At 37.4% G+C, this 19,743-nt stretch overlaps 2 protein-coding genes across 3 annotated transcripts; one reads left to right on the top strand and one right to left on the bottom strand.

Annotated features, from left to right (window-relative positions):
• Positions 1-4,762: 4,762 nt before the first annotated feature.
• Positions 4,763-5,512, bottom strand: LOC103331031 (disease resistance protein RUN1-like). Its single transcript, XM_089052305.1, has one exon. It carries the CDS (start codon positions 5,510-5,512, stop codon positions 4,763-4,765), a length of 750 nt encoding a protein of 249 aa, XP_088908431.1.
• Positions 5,513-10,104: 4,592 nt separating this feature from the next.
• On the top strand, positions 10,105-14,709 carry LOC103331030 (hemerythrin HHE cation-binding domain protein). Of its 2 annotated transcripts, XR_016127369.1 has the most exons (4): positions 10,105-10,959; positions 13,006-13,160; positions 13,598-14,149; positions 14,344-14,709. XR_016127369.1 is itself a non-coding variant. In XM_008233641.3 (3 exons), the coding sequence occupies exons 1-3, from the start codon at positions 10,341-10,343 to the stop codon at positions 13,850-13,852; spliced, it is 1,029 nt and encodes a 342-aa protein (XP_008231863.2). In that variant the 5' UTR covers positions 10,105-10,340; the 3' UTR covers positions 13,853-14,709. The 2 variants fall into 2 exon arrangements, 1 of the variants encoding a protein (XP_008231863.2); XM_008233641.3 differs by having other exon boundaries at positions 13,598-14,709.
• Positions 14,710-19,743: the final 5,034 nt, after the last annotated feature.

Genomic DNA, 19,743 nt, shown 5'->3' on the forward strand with positions numbered 1-19,743 from the left:
TGCTTCCATAAGGAAATACACTACCTTCCTCTATGTACGAGGCCAAAAAGACATTGTCTGCTTTAGGGATGAGTTATGAGAAAATCCACGCATGTCCCAATGACTGCATCTTGTATAGGAAGGATTATGAAGATTCAACTAATTGTCCAACTTATGGTGTCTCAAGGTGGAAGGAAGGCAAAGATTCAATCTTGAAAGAGGATGTGCCAGCGAAGGTGGTGTGATATTTTCCTCCAATTCCAAGGTTTAAAAAGATGTTTCAATCACATAAGACAGCTAAAGAGTTTGACTTGGCATGCTGCTAGAAAATCAGTTGACGGTCAAATATCTCATCCAGCGGATTCCCCGTCTTGGAAACTTGTTGATGATAAATGGCCCGAGTTTGGTAAAGAGCCGAGAAACTTGAGATTGGCTCTCTCACTGATGGATTCAATCCCCACAATTCTTTAAGTGACAAATATAGTTGTTGGCCAGTTATCTTAGTTACATATAATCTCCCACCATGGCTATGCATTAAACGGAAGTTCATGATGTTGACCTTATTGATTTTCGGTCCTAAACAGCCTGGAAATGATATAGACATCTACTTAGAGCCTTTGATTGATGATTTAAAATCTCTGTGGGATGAGATTAGAAGAGTGTATGATACACATATAGGAAAATACTTTACACTCAGAGGTGTATTATTGTGGACAGTTAATGATTTTCCTGCCTATGGAAACTTATCTGGTTGTGTCGTTAAAGGTAATAAAGCTTGTCCAATATGCGGCGATGATATACATCTAGTCACAGGTTGAAAAATGGCCACAAAATTTGTTACATTGGGCATAGAAAATGGCTACCAATCAATCATCCATATCGGAGGCAGCGTGCAGCTTTTAATGGGAAACCTGAATATGGCACGCCTCCCGAGCCATTAAACGAAGAAGAAGTGTTGCACATTGCTGAAGATATTAATTACATATGGGGCTCGAAAAATGGGGAAAGTGTTGGTGAGAATGATGGTGACAGAGTTTGTTGGAAGAAGAAATCAAAATTCTTTGATCTCGAGTATTTGAAATATCTTCATGTGAGGCATGTCCTAGATGTTGTGCATATTGAGAAGAATGTTTGTGATAGTATCATTGGTACATTGCTGGAGATCCCTGGAAAAAATAAGGATGAGATTGCTGCTCGGTTAGATTTATTGAACATGGGGGTCAAAACTGATTTGCAACCCGAGTATGGACAGAGATGTACTCGCTTGCCTCCAGGGCCTTGGAATTTGTCAAGAGCAGAGAAGAGGGCGATTTGCAATTCTTTCTATGGTATGAAGGTCCCTGAAGGTTATTGTTCAAATATAAAAAATCTTGTATCTTTAAAAGATTCAAGACTTCTTGGACTTAAATCTTATGATTGTCATACCTTGATGCAACAATTGCTCCCTGTGGCAATTCGTTCTGTTTTGGAGAAGTCTGCATGGTATGCAATAACTCGATTGTGCTTCTTCTTCAATGCTATATGTGCAAAGACGGTAGATGTTTCCAAGCTAGATAAGTTGGAAGAAGATGTAGTAGTTACTTTGTGTTTGCTTGAGAAGTACTTTCCCCCTTCATTCTTTGATATCATGGTTCATTTAGTAGTACATCTTGTCAGAGAAGTTCGTCTATGTGGCCCAGTATATTTTAGATGGACGTATTCGTTTGAAAGGTGTATAAAAGTGCTAAAAGGGAATGTTCAGAACCGTACTCGTCCGGAAGGTTGCATTGTTGAGCAGTGTATAGTCTGAAGAAGCTGTAGAGTTTTGCACCGAGCGTTTATTTGAAGTTAATACAGTTGGAGTGCCTTCAAGCTAGAAGATGGGGGTTTCGAAGCCATTATCAGGTTGCACAGTAAGCTTAGTTGATCGAGACTTGTTAAACCTGGCACATTTATATGTCTTGGAGAATACGGAGGAAGTCCTACCTTATATCGAGTATGTATGACTTTTATTTTTCATATGAAGCCATTTTAAATATTATTATTCCTTATATTTATCTTATATACAAGGAATCATAATGCTTGATTTTTTGGTGTCAATGTAGGAACATATGATCCACATCAAGATCATTTATCCAAAATTTAGAAAGAGAACAAAGTGGTTGCAAGATAAGCACAATAACACTTTCATTCAATGACTCCACTTTAAGGTATATATATGTTATTTAATGACATGCATATTCAACTTTTAATTTTCTTCCATTCTATATGTTAGATTGAATTAAGGTATATATGATTAATTTGCAGGTTCAAAGTGAACTTAATGGGGAAGAGAACAATGGCGTATCAAAAAATTTGAGGTGGCTAGAGGCTGGTCTAAGCATGGCAGTGCCATCATATAAGAGCTATCTTATTAATGGTGTTAAATTTAACGCCAAGGCATAAGATGATGTGCAAACTATCCAAAATAGTGGAGTTTATTTACTTGCAAATACTATGCAAGTTGCTAATGCCAAGGATAAAAACCCTATTGTCTCCAATATGGGTTTTTATGGTGTTATTCAAGAAATTTGGGACCTTGACTACCAAAAGTTTAGAATCCCAGTCTTGAGGTATGATTGGATAGATAACACTTCAGGCCTTGTAGTCGACGAACTTGGATTTACCCTTGTAGATCTGAGTAAAATTGGACATAGGAATGACCAATTTGTTATGGCTTCTCAAGTCAAACAAGCATTTTATGTTGACGGCCTAATGCATCGTGGTTAGTCGGTAGTGTTATCAATGCCTAATAGATAATATAATGATGTTATTGGTGATGATGTGCTAGGTGATACTAGAATTGAGTGTGAGCCATTTACTAGAGGGATACCAAATGTTGACACATTTGATGACCTAGTGGGTGAGTTTAGGAATGAAAATATTAGAGATGAGTGTGAAGATATATGGATTGATTGATTGTTGTAATGTATGACCTTAGTTATTCAGTTAATTGTATGACATTAATTAATAATTATGTACAACATTTTAATTCTTATCACATTTTCATTATGCAGGCTTTGGGCAAGACAAATCAAAAATTAAAAAAGCTGGGTTAAAGCTGTAAAGTACGACGATTAGGTATAAAAATTGGAAACACAGACGTCTAAGATAAAAACAACGTTAGGTTTCAAAAAGGCAACAGACCATAAAACAAAAAAACAGTGATCTGAAAAAGAAATCAAGACGGTTTGCTTAAAATAAACCGTCGTCCAAGGCTCAAAATAAAGGCGTTCAGTTCCATTAACTGCCGTGATGATGTTATGCACGCTTTGCTAGTATAAAACAACTGATGTCTCCGCGCATACATACGTCACAACAGGTCACACAAGCGACTTTTAAAAGGATAACCACGTCATTATGTAATAAGAACCGACGTGGTAAGTAATTACAACGTCAAGCAGGTGGATCTCTAGACATAGTGAAGTAATTAACCACGTCCTTTATTTTAAAACAACGGACGTTGAATCTATAATTCACGTCGGTTATGTTTCTATCCACGCCTGAAATACTATTTATAACGTCAGCCTTTGACATAAACCATCGTGGTGGAGAGTTTTGTATGTCAATATTGAGTAATATTATGTCATTTTAAATATTTTAGACGTCAGTTATTTAGAAAAAGTGACGTCAACCTCTGTCAAAGGGCCTTCTTTGTACAATTTAAACGACGATTCTTGAAAAAACCAGACGTGGAAACAGGTTAACACGTATATATTTCGCGACGTTGATAAATACATAAGCGTACGTGCTAGTCTAAAACAACTGACGTCTCCGCTCATACATACATCACGACAGGTTAAACAAGCGACTTTTAAAAGGACAACCACGTCATTATGTAATAAGAACCGATGTGGTAAGTAATTACAACGTCAAGTAGGTGGATCTCTAGTCGAAGTGAAGTAATCAACCACGTCCTTTATTTTAAAGCAACGGACGTTGAATATATAATTCACGTCGGTTATGTTTCTATCCACGTCTTAAATACTATTTATAACATCAGCCTTTGACATAAACTGACGTGGGGGAGAGTTTTGTATGTCGATATTGAGTAATATTTTGTCATTTTAAATATTTTAGACGTCGGTTATTTAGAAAAAGTGAATTCTATCTCTGTCAAAGGGCCTTTTTTTTACTATTTAAACGACGATTCTCGAAACAACTAGATGTGGAAACGGGTTAACACGTTGGTTCGTATTATATTTCGCGACGTTGATAAGTACATAAGCGTCGTTGATGCCTGGTGCAGGATATGGTTATTTTATTTTACGACGATTATTGAAAGACAAATGACATGTAATACTCTTTAAACATCTGTTGGTTTGTTTGTACGTCGTTGTTTATGGTTCACATGTCGGTTTCTTTCTTTTTTTAACGTAGTAAGTATTAATCACGACGGTTTCTAGCTTATCTAAGTCTTTTTTCCTTCATTTAGAGATGTGGATAATTATCTGTACGTCGGTTCTTCTTTTGATCTTGACATGTAACAGTCTTTAGACGTCTCCATTTTCATATAACCATCGTCTAATGCTGTCGGAGATTTCATTTTAGGCTAATTATATAGTAATTACACATCGGTTAGTAATAAATCTGGATGTTGAATCCATGAACAACGTCGGGTATTAACCGTCATTGTTGATAGTACAAAAGATGGCGGTCGATTTCACGACGGTTGGAAAACCTTCTACACAACGGTGGTTTCCCGTCATCTATTTCGATTTTTGTAGTAGTGACATATACGAAATTTTTCTTAGATTCTTTTCTATCAAGATATTGAGGAATCCTTATGTTGCCATACTCTACTACGCTTCCAAGGCTTCTCTGATTCTTGGCGAACGATTTCTCTTCCCATTCCACGGATCATGTCATGCATATGCACATTGTCAAATTCATCAATACTCACCAAACATCTATCCATGAGATTTTGAATGCCAAAAATTGTATATAAATCACATCCATCTAGTATGTTAACAATGTAGTCTTTGTCCTTTCCGATAAAGAAACAAGCAATATGGAGGAATAAATTTCCGTCATGGTCATCTTGCAAAGAGTCATAGCTTACTCTTTGTTTATTTACTATTTCACCATCTGGAATGGCTTCTAACTTCTCCAGTGCACTTTTCCATACATCTATACTTTCCCCCAACAAAGAAGAACCTATAACTTTAAGAGCTAATGGAAGTCCTCCGCTATGGTAGACTAGCTTTTCTGAATATTCTTTGTAACCTTCGATGGGATGGTCTTGGCCAAAAGCGTGCCAACTAAAGAGCTTCAATGATTCTTTGTAATGCAACGTTTCAACTTCATGCACCTTAGTAACTTGATGAGCCTTTAACAATCTTGCACGCCTAGTTGTTATTATGATTTTACTTCCCAGACAAAATCGATCTTTCATCTGAAGTACTGCATCTAATTGGTCCATATGATCCATATCATCGAGAACAAGGAGAACCTTCCTAGAGCTTATTGCATCTTCAATCTTAGTTAATCCTTCACTAACATTGCTTATTTTCATTTTTCTCCCATTCAAAATATCCGAAAGAAGCTGTGTTTCTATTTGAACTAAGCCATTGGGTTGTTGTGAAACTTGTGGGAGCATATATTTTTGTCTCCAATCAGGGCACGCCACGTGGAAAAGAAGATTATCTCTTAAATTAATTAATTGAACCAGTTTATCTGGCCAATTAATTAATTGGGATAAATATCTTATTTAATGAGATATTATCTTTATTTAATAAGATAATATCATTAATTTAGATATTATCCTAATAAAGAGAAGATAATATCATTAATTCAGATATTATCTTCATAAAAAGAGATAATATCATTTAAATAAGATATTATCTTCAATAAAGAGAAGATAATATCATTAAATCAGATATTATCTAAGTCCGACTCGATCCCTACGAATTTGGATAAAGAATAAACTCAGCATATTCTCTACGAAACCTTAGCCTCGACACTCCTATAAATAGACGACCTCATTCATCATTCAAGGTACATCTAAACCTTCTCCAAAACCAGAGAAAAATACCCGAAGCTCTCTCTCCCTCTCCACTCTCCATATTTTCTCCACACGGCTCTGGCCACCATACACGGCTCCGGCCGCCCGGTTCACACCATAAACACAACTCCGTACCCTTTGCTTAGCTATTGTTTTCCTAGGTGTACCCCTTTATTTCCGTCAATTTATGATATCCGTCAATTCCTTATGTGCCGTCAATTCCTCGTATAACCATTGGTGACACACTCTCGCTGGTCTCGGTGACACGAGGTCAACCCGAGCCGCAAACTCGCAGGATTCAGGGGACATAAGTCAACCTGATCCGCACGAGTCCGGGTACCATAAAACTCATGGGCCAATTGTCAAGCATGTTGACTAAACCGAAGGCAACCAATAAAATCCGAAGGCAACATATTTGTATCTAGGTACCTGGGGTGGCTTAAGAAAACATAAAACTCTGAAAGATCTGATAAATAATTGAATTTTTGTTAAATCTAGAACTCTCCTGCCATTTATCTGATATTAAGCTAGAACTTCTGTTTCCTATATCCTTAAAGGATATCCCACTCGGCATCATGTAAATTAAAATATTTAAAAGCACATGTCAATTTATAAAGCACTAATCTTTGAATAAAACTTATTCAAGATCAAATAATGGAATTAAATTGCATAAATCAGTTATAAAACAAAGAGTCCACTCACTCCTGATCTAAGCTAGCTGGACCTCTTGAAGGTCCTTCCTGCGTGTCGGTTCGTGCCTGCGTGCCTGATACGCCAAAAAAAGACGGCGATCGGAGCGGAACAACGGCGGAGAAAAACCGATCCAAACCAGTGGAAACTTCCGACGAAATTCGGGTTTTCTGGCCGGGAAAGTGGGTGGGTCTTGATCGAGGCGTCGAGCCGGTTCGAACAACCGGTGCCGGCCATTGCCGTGGCCGGAGTTGAGAGATTTGAATAGAGAGAGAGTGGCGGCGTCGGGGAGAGAGAGAAGAAAGAGAGACTTATCGCGCGCCAGGAGAGAGAAAGGGAATCCCAGTTTTCTAAAACCCAACTTCAAAATATTTACAAGTTTGCCACTAGACTATTTTTTATTGTAAATCCTTCGATACAACTCCAATTTGAGTCTACTACGTGTCTACGGACTCATTTCGTCGCACTCTACACAACGGTGCAAGTGGAAATTGCCAAATTCTTCGCCGGTCAAAAAGTCAACTTTCTTTAATAAATTATTCTATGGGCAAAGTTGTCTTTCCCTCTAATAAATTGATAATCATGCATAAGTAAGAATGCACGAGTTAGAATGTTTGAGGTTGCCAGAGTATTTTTATTGATCGCAAAGTTGACATGAATCTCATGAGCGTATTGAATTAGTTGATTTGTTGCAACCTGAGACTTGAGTGCTACAATGCTTGATTCCTTTTGGATATAATTCGTTACATGCTGGCAGTTGTAATACAGATACATATTTAAACATATATGCTTGTTTTACAGGTAGAATGTTTTTGGGAATATTCAGTTTACAGGGGAGACTCTACCAAATTTTCGGTAGAAGTCACACTTGAATTTCAGTTAATTTCAGTTAAAAGGGCAAATTAGTCTTTTGTGCCCAGCATTAGCAGTGTCGGCACTCATAGGAAAAAGGAGAATTTTAGCTAAATATCAGATTAATGGCAACAGAGTTTTAAATTTATCAGAAATTCAGTTAATTAGCAGATCTTTTCAGAGTTTTATACTTTCTTAAGCCACCTTAGGTACCCATATATACACAGGTTTCCTTCAGATTTTATTGATTGCCTTATAGATACAGTTATTGAGATGCAAGTGGTGAGTGTAGTTTCAAAATAGCAAACTTGAGAACCCGAGTAACAGATGTAGGCTCAATATCCTCACCTTTTTTAATGATGGGTATGTAAATTTCGAGGACAAAATTTTTGTAAGGGGGTAGATTATAACAACCCGGTCCTTAATTAATATTTAATTATTAATTTATTCCATTAAAAAACCATTATTCCCTAGAATATTTTATTAGTTTAAAAGTTGACTTTTTTGACCGGGAAGGAATTTGGGGATTTCAGTTGTACCGTTGCGTGGAGCGCGACGAAACGAGTCCGTAGACACATAGTGGACTCAAATCGGAGTTGTAACGAAGGAGTTACGATCAAAAGAAGTTCAGTGGCATAACCGTAAATATTGCGAAGTTTAGTAGTTTTAAACTCAGAATTCTACATTTCGAGGAGGGGGAAGCAACCGCTTCGAGAGGTGTTTTCTCTCAACTACGACCCCCAATTCCAGCAAGACTAGTTTCGTTAGAACCACCACACTTCCCTCTTCCATTTCACCTTTTGCTACCCCGATCCGCCACCGTGGTAGCCGGAAACAACCAATAAACAGCGGTGTTGGGCGGTTTTTCATAAACTTTACGGCTCGTTCTCTGTCATCCGCCACCATTTCCGGTGATCCAGGTATGGAAACTTATCTATTTCTCGAGCCCTAGCTGCTGGTTGGATAGGATTTCAGAAATTTCTAGCGTAGATAACTCGATCTTGGATCCAAAGTTTAGCCGAATTTCGGTTGAGATTCCGGCCACTTCCGGCCAATTTTTGGGGTAGGTCCAAGAACAAAAGTGGATCCAAATAGGGTGTTATACCTAGGGTAGGAGTCTTGAGCCGTGGTTTAGAGTTTTTCCGGCGGAGTGTTATCGCTTTAGGCACCACACTCTGCCAGAGCGTGTGGCGGTGCGTAGGCGTAGGGTGGGGACCGAGTCAGCCCTAGAATAATCTTCTAGTCCCCACGAGTGCGTAGGATTTTGAAGATCTTAATTCGGATCACGTTTGAACCATGAATGGATCTCGCCTAGTGTGTGATTTCCGGGTTCAATACGTTTGAACTGTTGGATCGTAACCATTTTCGATATGTTAATCTGAGTAATTTCAGATCGTATAGTAGTCAACAGATCGTAAACGGAGTCCCGGATACTCGGAATGTCAGCCCTAGTGCGAGTTTACGGATAAATAAATCGCCATTCTGATAAATGAACGATTGCGATCAAGAACAGAGGAAAGAACTACGTGTGGCTTGATCCTCGATGAAGTACGTGAGGCAGCCTACGATTATCAGTGCGATCACGAGTTAGGGCTCGGGGTTTATGTTATCGTTTTGGACATTTTGGTCATTTACAACCCACTTACAGTGTCGATTTTAAGCGATGTGTTTCACCTGATTCCAAAATGAAAATTAGGTCAGGTGGTTTCAGTTACACTACATGACATTGTGACTAATAAAAAAAAGAATAATACTAGTCTTACCACATTTTTAGACCACAATTTTATACCACATAATGTGGCAGCTGATGTGTACACACCACATCATGTAAAATAATAGTTTCTGTTTTTCTAATTTTATTTATTAAAATACACTTCATTCATTTAATTGATGTGACATATGATATGGACATGCCACATCATATGGTATAGAAATGTGGGATAAAAGTGTGGTAAGTGTAGCATTACTCTAAAAATAATAATAACGTTACGAGCACCAACTTGTTTACCAACTCTTGGATACCAACACATTTGGCACATGACATGGCAACCCATGTCATCTGCCACCTCATCTATTTTAATTACATAATTTATTATATAAATAAAAGAATTTAATTATTTTTATATTTAACTATTTTTGTTTTCGGTGAGAAATTCTTTTATTTATATAATAAATTATTTAATTAAAATAGATGAGATGGCAGATGATATGGGTTGCCATGTCATGTGCCACATGTGTTGATATCCAAAAGTTGGTAAACAAGTTGGTGCCCGTAGTGTTATTAAAAGAAAAAAAACTCATTTTACTAATACAAAATTAAGTCAACCCATTTGTGACATTACATGACATTTTGACTAACACTAAAAAAACCCTCATTTTACTAATACAAAATTAAGTCAGTCCACCAAGAATAATAATAAGAATGGCAATGAGTCTCATAATTGCTTAATGATGAAAATGAAAAAAATATAAAAACATTGAAAAATGTTTTGGAATTAATTATAGGCAAAGAAAGAAAGAAAGAAAAAGGAAAGAAACAGACCAACATATTTGGTAGTCGTTGTGAGAGGAGCATATTTGATAATCCAACAAGAAGAGCAACCGTTGCAGTAGTGATGATGAAGCAACAGAAGTAATTTGCTCGTCTCTCTCTCTCTCTCTCTCTCTCAACTTTTTCATCATATCTTCCCTTACCACTTTCCCTTGCATTACAAGCAAAGTTCCTATCTAAAACACTAGCCATTCCTGCTTTATACTTTCTCCTTTCATTCACAATAGCTAGTAATAATATTCAACAATGGGAATCTGTTTCGGGAAGCGGAAGAAATTGACGGCGGAGATAGTGCCGCAAAACCAGCCAACAACAACCATCCGATTGTACGGCTCCCCAAGAAGCACCGCCTACATCCGAGTCGCCCTCAAATACAAGGCGGCAGCCGTCTCGCTCCGCTGCGTTGTCGTCGACGCATGCGGCGGTGACGACCATGACGCGAATGAAAATTTGGCTGTAGCCGTGGAGGTGGCCGGTTCATCATCACCCCAGACGGAGAGGGTTTCAGGGCCTCCCAGCACTCTGCTGCAGTTCATAGACACCAGATTCCCGCACCCGCCGCTTCTTCTTCAAATCCGCTCCGCCGAAACGACGTCGTTAGTGGCGGCGGTGGTTAAGCTGACTGAGCTGCAACATAGGAGCATGACGTGGCACTTAGAGAGGTTGGTGAGGTGGGCGACGGATCTGGTGACACGTCAGAATAAACGCGGAGGAAGAGGAGGGGAGATTGATCCGACGGTAGGGACTGCGCGGATGGAGGTGAGGAAGTTGGGGAGGAGCTACACCCAGCTGTTGGAGCTGATGTTGGAACACGCTCAGATGGAGGAGAAGCTCCTCTTCCCTATCTTCAACTTCGCTGATCCAAGTACCTTACCTACCCCTTAATTCTAATTTATTTTTTTTCTATGTTGGGATGAATAAAATCTTTTTTAAGATAATTATTTCCTTTTATATCTTTTATCCTTTTTTTTCAGCTCTGTATATTAGTTTTTAAGACTTTCCAATTGAGCGCGATTTTCACACCAATCTTGCAATTTTTAGGGGTGTAGTTTATTAATATTGTAGACGATTTCTAAAGACCTTTTTTAGGTTACAGCAGATTTCATGAAATTCAATAGATTTTTTGTAGGGACTTTTGGAGATCTATATAGACTTTTATTATAGTGCGTTTGGATAAGGAAATTTGAAAGGACAAAGGAATTTACAAATGATTGAATTTAAAATGATGAAAATTAATGTTATAGAATTTGTAGAGTTTCTTGTTTGAATAACGGATTTTAACCTTCATTTGTAAAGTTATCTTTTTTTAAAACTCAATTTCTCTTAAAATTATAAAACTGACGATTTTTAGATAGAATTTAAAGTTTGGATTTTTGACATCCAAATTCCATGGTTTTTCCCACGCTGAATTTCTAAATTTCTATGTTTTTTTTTTATCCAAACACGGAAATTGGTTCATGTCAATTTAGAAATTCTAACTTTTGTCAAAATTTCAAATTTATTTCCCTCATCCAAATGCTAGGTTACTGAATTTAGTAAATTTTATAAACTTATTATATTGATTTCTTCTACATATTTCGTTTGTTAATCTGACAGTGACTTGGTCAAAAGTATGTTCGTTTGTTCTTTTATTGTTATTAGGATTGAGATGTAATATTGTGGAGTGATGCTATAGATTCGTAGGGTATTATAATATACAATTTTCAGTTGAAGTGGATGTGTGGTTACTTAATTATGTGAAAAAAAATTTACTAGACGGGATTAACGAGTTATCTATATTAGGAGTTGAGTATAATATGATTCACATGATACCACTTAATTAATTGCTACGTCAATTTGTAAAAGTTTTATTATCACTAAACTAAAATTTTTGCTAATGTAAAAAAAAAATTAGAGATATTTAGTCATATACCCATTCTTAATACTAAAACTATAAATAAACCCTACACCATTTAATTATTATAAACATAACAAAAAAAAAATCCAAAAAATGACAGCTTGACCTATTGAATTTAATTTTGATTATTAAATTACTTTAAAGCCCTATTGAGTGTTTTGGGCTTTTTTTTATAAGATTTTTGGGGTTGGGTTTGTTTTAAGAAATCAATGACAGTTTTCTAATTTAAAAGAAGTTAAAAATCTTTTTGTTATGTTGTAAATGGGCTTTGAGTGTGTCTCTAAAGTCCATTTCATACATGTTTTTTTTAAAAATAATTTAGGCTCATATATTGGGTATAATAGTGAATTTCTCAAAAAAAATATATATAAAAGAACTAACATAACATTTTAATTTAATGGGTTTTGTGTTTGTGGGGTTGGAAAAAGCTTTCCTAGAGGAATAAGTTGCTTAAGTTGTTTTTGAAATCAACTAAGACGGGTAACTGAACTTGTGACTTTTCACAACATTAAGAAGAGAAATATACTAAATCAACAACTAATTGGTATAAGTTGCTTCTTTGAAAGAACAAAGTGTAGACTTGTTGATTTTATCCGGTTAGTCAAGACCCTTCACCAAAATATCAAATTAACTAATCTAAAGGCTAGATGGTGAAGGAAATCTAAGAGGGACTTGAAGGACTAGGGCCCTGGCCCCCTCACATTATTTTTTATCTCTCCTATATTATGTTATATATAATATATAGAACTAGTAAAACAACTTATAATTTGAGTTAAAATTCCCTTTAAAACAAATTATACATGAATTAATTAGAAATATTTAGCTATATGTAAATGTAATGATTGAATACTTAGGTGTTTTATATACTTGTATTTCAATTTCAACCCCCCAATTTTACTATTCTAGCTCCACCCCTGTCTCCATCCCTCTGTCACTATGAAAGAATGAACATGAGATTTGTTCATTGAAGATAATGTGATGATGATGATGATGATGATGATGATGATGATGCAGTAATATGTAAGGCTGCAAATGAGGAACATGCAAGGGACCTACCCATCATGAATGGCATCAAAGAAGATATCAAATCCATTGAGGTTATAGACAATGGGAGCCCTGCCTACCAAGAAGCTCTTTCCAACTTTTCTAAGCGCCTTAAATCATTACAGGTTATGTTTAACTTCTTCTAGTCTACTTGATGCATACAACATATAATGGCACACTACATATGCCACAAAGACTGCTTCTAGTCTACTTTATGCATACAACATATAATGGATACATATGCCACAAAGATAAGCATTCTATAATTAAATATATATTTCTCGTGATGCACATTCACTACAAAAAAGCAACATGAATAACCACTTACATGATATCAATAGCATAAGATGAGGTGGCTGAAAGCATTATTCGTGTCTAATAGTATAATGGGCACGAATAAACGTGATTTTTAGCTACACCTTAGTTGTGCTTTTAACAACTTAATCATGTCATTGGTTATTAATTAACTTTCCTTGTAGTGATCATATGCTTGTGACCTTTTTTTACTTTAAGTTTTTTCTATGATCTTGAGCTAAATTGTATTATTTGGAGTAACCAACAGGAGCGTTACAGACAACACTTTCTGGAGGAGGAGAGAGAAGTATTACCCTATATGGAGGCAGCTGAGCTGAACAAAGAGCAGCAACAAAGATTATTGGACCAGTGTGTGGATGTGATGCAAGAATCACACTCACATAATTTGTTCATTTTTCTTCTTCAAGGGCTTCTTCCTCATGAAGCCATGCACTACTTGGACTTGATCTCCATGTGCAGCAACAAAGAACGGACAGCTTCTATGCTTCAAATGATAATTTAGTAAGATCCGATTACAGTTGTTGGTTTGTATGTGTTGACTTTGATATGCAGAGATTAGCGATGGCATTTCTCATGTCACTAGGAACTACTCATAAAGTGGATTATTGTCAGAACCATGTAGTTTCCAAAGGCTTTTTCTTTTCATTGATGACTCAAGATTTTCTCTGTGCCCTATTTCTCTCCCATATATGTCATGTGTTGAGACCTGTCCACAAAAGGCATAGAAGTAATGGAACCTCGAAGATTGAAGCAATAGAAGACTCAAAATTTGAGTCCGAATACAAAGAAATCAACGGAGGTATTGAATCCTTTGGAAACCTAAGGGTTGTGTAATTATTTTGAATAGTAAATGTTGTGTGTTAAACTGAAGGTGTGGCGTTCCTTTTATACTGATTTTGCCCTACTTTAAGTTGGATCCCATCCTACTGAAAATAGGATAATCAAATCAAATCCTTATACTTTTGCTCCCAAGTAATTTTGATGCGGTTTCAGCTATGGCTGCGAGGTGGGGCCAGTTCGTGGGCTGGAGCAGTACCCATGGCCATGGGGCAGTGAGATGGAACTGTGGTCTCAGCGGCGGTGTGCTACAGTTGGTTTGACGCTGCGCCGTTGTGGTGGCCTAGGGCCGTCGCGAATTGCGTCGCTGCAGTCTTGCTTCCAACCATGATTGTTCAGAAGGCTTTGGTTGAGTGATGAATGGAAGGAAACGGATTCCTTATATTTGAGAGCAACACTTTGAGTACATTTCGTTGCTCTCAATGAAAGCACCAAAATGAAATGTTTGTGCAGATATTTACACTGGGGATTATTCTCGGATTGATTCTTTTTGCACTTCGAACTTCTTTCTTCTTTTTCTTCTTCATCGCTCCCTTAAAATAAACTGCAGTCAATGGACCACACCTAGGGGGTATTGGCCAAAAGCCCTCCGATGTCTAACTCAATTAAATGATCTTGAAAAAGATACGGAGATAACAGAAATGATGGTGGTATTCTCTCATGAGGAGAGTGGGGCAAATGCTGTGTTTGGGGAGGGAGAGAGAGAGAGAGAGAGTCTTTCTTGGCATGAAGATTAGCATGGTTTTGGCAACTACTAGCTTGGTCATATATAAATATATATATATATATATTTAAATGTAACGATAAGCAACTCAAGGATAACCAATTAAGAGTCTTTGAAATCATAGCCAGGTCTTTTCCACGAAGGTTGGAGGGGTCACAATGGTCCTGCTTAAAACTCAATCTTCTTAGACACCGGGGGTAACTTTCCTAGACATTGTAATATCGGAGGTTACTCACTGGGGTTACTGAAAGCTAGCTTATTTTGTGGCATGACAGAGAAGATAAGGCTTGGTTGAATTTTAGCCCAAAATAAATTAGCTTGCATGATTGATGTGCTTGAGTGACTAGTGAGGCTTGATTTGGCATGGTTGTGGTTTGCAAGAGCTGCATTGACTTGTGTGTCTGATATTAGTTTTGTATGCTTGATATTGGCTTGCATGCTTGGTTTTGACATGTATATTTGGTATTGGCATGTATGCTTGATGTTGGCATGTATTCTTGGTATTTGGCTTGGATGCTTGGCTTTGGCGTGTACACTTGATTTTGGCTTGTAAGTTTGGTACTGGCTTGTACGCTTGACTTTGGCTTGTATGTTTGGATGCTTGGTATTGGTGTACGCTTGGTATTGGCTAAGGTGGCATGGTTTAATATAGCTTTTGGGATATTCAGCACGGTGGATGTCATTTGACGGTAGCCAGAAGTGCCAGTAAATGGTGGAGATCCAATCTTGGAGATGCGGAGGCAATGAGCTTATTGGGTTTTCGTAAGGATGGATTGAGCTTTGATTCACCATTGTGTTTGAGTTTACATCACCAACCCCATAACATTTGAAATTAGCGGACAAAACCTCAGTGGAGGTGATGACGCGCGACATGATGGTGAAGAATGTTTGAAATAGGGCATGTGCCAGAAGGATCTTTGAAATAGGGTAGGTGCTGGAAAATATTTTGTTTGACGTGGAATAGGTGCTGGAAATTCTTTGCTTGTGGAGTAGGTGATGGCAGTGCTTTGCGTAATGTGAAATAGGTGCTGGAAGAACGTGACTTGGCTTGGCATGATTAGCTTGGACTTGCTATGAAGATGTGGATAATCTAATGGTTGAGTTTAATCAAGATATAGCTTGGTCTGGCATGAGGGCTTTGGTGGATTAGAAGATGAATTGAGCATGATGGTGTTTGTGGTAGCTTGAAAGCGGTATAGGTGTTGGCAAATACTATAACTAGATAAAATCTTAACACAAATAAGCAATGCAGTGTGGAGGCCCTAAGTCACTTGGACTAGATCTTGGTTTTGGAGTCCGCTGTGCTATCTTTTAGTACCTAGATTTGGGGCTTCTCTTTCAAATTTGGTGGCATGATGGTTCAATCTTCCGGCGGCATGAATATAGAGATTGTATTATCTTCTAGGAGCATCTGGTACATAGCATCATTATCACAAGTTTTGGACTTCCTTTCCTTCCTTTTTTTGTTTTTTTTTGTTTTTTTTTTGTTTTTGCTTGGCTTGTCCCATTTCCCTTTTCTCTAATTTTGTTTTTGATTTGCTTGGCATGAAGCCCAAGTCATTTGGGAGTTGCAGTGGGTTGTGGAGTTTGCTTTTGGCATTTCCGGCACCTTAATGGCATGAATGCTCAATTCGCCTCAACCCCAGAGGTCCTCTCACAAGATTTCATTTAGCTTGAGAACATAGATCTAAGAAACAGAGAAAGAGATAATGTTACTAACATTGTTAGGGTTGTTCTATAGAGCATATGGCTAAGAAAAGAAAATATAGGAGAAAACACTCTTATCTTTGGTATATTGCATCGACGTGACTTAAAGCTTGCATGGAGGAGACGCTGCAAGAGTAATGGCCTAGTCCCCAGTGAAGTTGCCATTTATGTTGGGATCTTTTTCCGTTGGAAGGCTTATCCGAGCTTGTTGATTCTTGGACCGCTATAGAGTGGTGAATGAAGCCTTCGTTGCCCTTTTATTTTTTCTGAGGGACAATAATTTGTTACAACAAAAGTGTATAGTGCTACCATAATGACATCAGAATACTGTTTGATGACAAAGTTAAATTCCTCTAAACGAAAAAATGTGTACAATTTGAAGGGATCACAAATTCCATTTACAAAGTTGGCCTTGCCATAAGTGATTGTTTAGCATAAACTGGATTTGTGCTGGGATTAAATGATGCAGCCTGATGGGCTGTTCTAGAATTGTTAAGACATGTCGATCATTATCTCTCCTCCCAATCAAAATACTCCATCTCTTGCATTTGCCAAGAACTTTGAGAACAAGCTTCAATAAGAAATAGCATCCATTTCACCATCAATCATCCCTATCGCGACCTTGACCAATTTCCTTACTAGAGCTTCGCTTCTCAGGTTCATCAGGGATTGAATTGCCAGCTCCGAACATGTTGCCAGTTTTTTAACGGAAAAAAATTGTTCTCAGGTGCAACTTGCAACAATAATGGCATCAGATGCTTCAAGATCAGCTCTGATTCGGTCACCACCTATCTCACTTGCAGGTGTTTCAATCTTCAAAATGTTTACAAATCTTTATGTAACTCATGAATTTCCATTAAACGTTTTTTTTTAGCGAAAGATCGACTTATCATTAACATCAACAAGATTGGGTTACATCAACAAGGTATGCATATATAGGTGGCCTCGTTAAAACCTTACCGAGGAAAACCAATTGGGACAAAACCTCAGGGTAGGAAAGAGTGCCACACATACCAAAAGACAAAGCAAGATTAGAGCAACTCCACCCATTTGCCCTTAGCCATGGCAAGGGGGGAGCTAGGGCAGCCACTATTTACGTGAATAGTAGTTGCCCTTGCAAATAGTATTTTCCGTTTCCACCCGTTGCCATGGCAAAGGGCAATTACTATTCATTTTTTTATTTTTTTCACAACTTTTTTTACCACAATAATTAATTTGGATAAGATTTTCGGGTTCCTACGTGTCAATACTATTCATATATCATAATCGGATAAAATTTTCAATTTCAAATTTCAGATAAATTTTTTTAAAAAAGGCTAGTATTTATAGAAAAAAATTCATTAATTTTGGGTATTTTTTAAAAAAATTTCCGAATTTTTTCCAGTATTTTATTGCAAAAAAATTGGCTGCCGTTGAATTGGAGGAAAAAATAAGATCGGAGAGCCCAGACGACACCATGTGGCAACAGAAAAAAATCAAATCAGTGGGGTACTGCGGGTACTATAGCGATGACGTCGCAGCCCTCGTTTTGGACCTCGGTGAAGCGCCTTCGGGCCAGCCCGAGTTCGTGGGACCCACCTCCCGGGCTGGGCTCACCGCTGGAAACAACTTTTTGTTTTTTTTCCCCCCAGCCTTGGGCTCAGCTCATTGCTGGAACCGCTCTTACATCAACAGGAGGATTAATCCAAAGGACAATCTCTACGCAGAGAGTCCATGAGCCAAGGAGGTCCAGCTTCCATCCAAAAGTCGAAGCGCTCCTATGACATCCAACTTCAGCAGCTTTAAGCTCCATGTCATCATTCTTCGCCTGCATAACCAACTCAACAACAGATAACGGGTTACCACTAAAAAGTATATTATTCTGTGCAGTCCAAAGCATCCACATTGTGATAGCAAAAAGAGGGAGGTGCTCTCCAGAAAGAATATGTCAGGTCACTGCAACCCAGTCCATCGGGTCTTGAGTTTACAAATAAAAAATTTCCATTGCACTTGAGATATCTAGAAAGATTCTTTGACTCAGCAGACACTTGAAGGCTGATTTTCTGTCTGAAATGATGATGACTTGAGCGATGCCACATGTGAACATATTTGGTCTGTTCCTACAAGTCCAAATTAGAATCAACATATTAATCGTAATAGGAGTATTATAATTTTGGTGATAATAGATTCTAAATGAACCTTAGAATAATGCTGGTTTTAATCAATGTAGACAGTTGTGTATATAAAACCGCAAATTATACAGATAACCTAAGCCTCGTTCAAGTCCAGGACAGATTTAATTAAGAATCCAAACAGAAATGAAGCAAAGGACAGGAAATGAAAATAAATAACCCAGACAAAACAGTCTATCTCAATTGAGTGTTCAAAACAACAAATAACTAGTGTCATCAACAGAAACGAAGCAAAGGACAGGCAATGGACCAGAAGATTAGTATAAATTCCTCCATTGTTGAAAAAGAAACGGATGAATGATCACTTTTGAAAAATTTGTATGCTCTAAGAGTCCTTTTTTATTGTGTGTGGCTGACTCCTTTTAACAGTAGAAAAACAATAAGAGAAATAATTAATTACACAATACAGTCATACAGGTCCCAGCTGATATATGCAAACTACTATTAATCTAAAGAGTCATATAGAAGCAACCAATACGCTTTGGATCACATTTTCCATTCATGTCTCAATTCCTTACACCACGAGGATAAGTTTCCTGCATGAATCTTTTCAGTTGAACAAAACCTTGTGGTATGTGTGTAAATTGCAGTCTATACTGATTCTTATGTTTAGAAAGTACGAAGACCAACAAATAGGCGAACTATCTTACAAATGCAAAACATGTCTTAGGGGTGTGTTACATTAATTTTGTGCACTAGAGATGATGCATATATTTTTCAAATATCCAACTTCTGGAGGTTGAAAAAAAAAATTGTCAAGTTTGATTCAGAAATTAATCTGCAAGTCTGATTATCAGAAATTTAAATTCTGTAATGTTATTAAACAGTTATGATGGTGATGAGGCAAAAGAATGAAACGAAAAACAAAAGTTAGAAAGTAAATCTCCAGACCACCTGAAAGATCTAACTGTGACTTTCCATTTGTCAAGTGATGTTTGTGATCAGAATTACAAG

This window comes from Prunus mume, linkage group LG5 (genome assembly GCF_029339155.1).
Source record: "Prunus mume cultivar Tortuosa linkage group LG5, ASM2933915v1, whole genome shotgun sequence".
Lineage (NCBI taxonomy): Eukaryota > Viridiplantae > Streptophyta > Magnoliopsida > Rosales > Rosaceae > Prunus > Prunus mume.

What these genes read in the sequence shown, in the direction of transcription:
- LOC103331031 (XM_089052305.1), bottom strand. Translation starts at nt 5,512, where the DNA reads ATGAAAATAAGCAATGTTAGTGAAGGATTAACTAAGATTGAAGATGCA.
- LOC103331030 (XM_008233641.3), top strand. Translation starts at nt 10,341, where the DNA reads ATGGGAATCTGTTTCGGGAAGCGGAAGAAATTGACGGCGGAGATAGTG. An exon ending in CTTCAACTTCGCTGATCCAA is followed by an intron (nt 10,960 to 13,005) that starts GTACCTTACCTA and finishes ATGATGATGCAG; the next exon opens with TAATATGTAAGGCTGCAAAT. An exon ending in AGCGCCTTAAATCATTACAG is followed by an intron (nt 13,161 to 13,597) that starts GTTATGTTTAAC and finishes AGTAACCAACAG; the next exon opens with GAGCGTTACAGACAACACTT.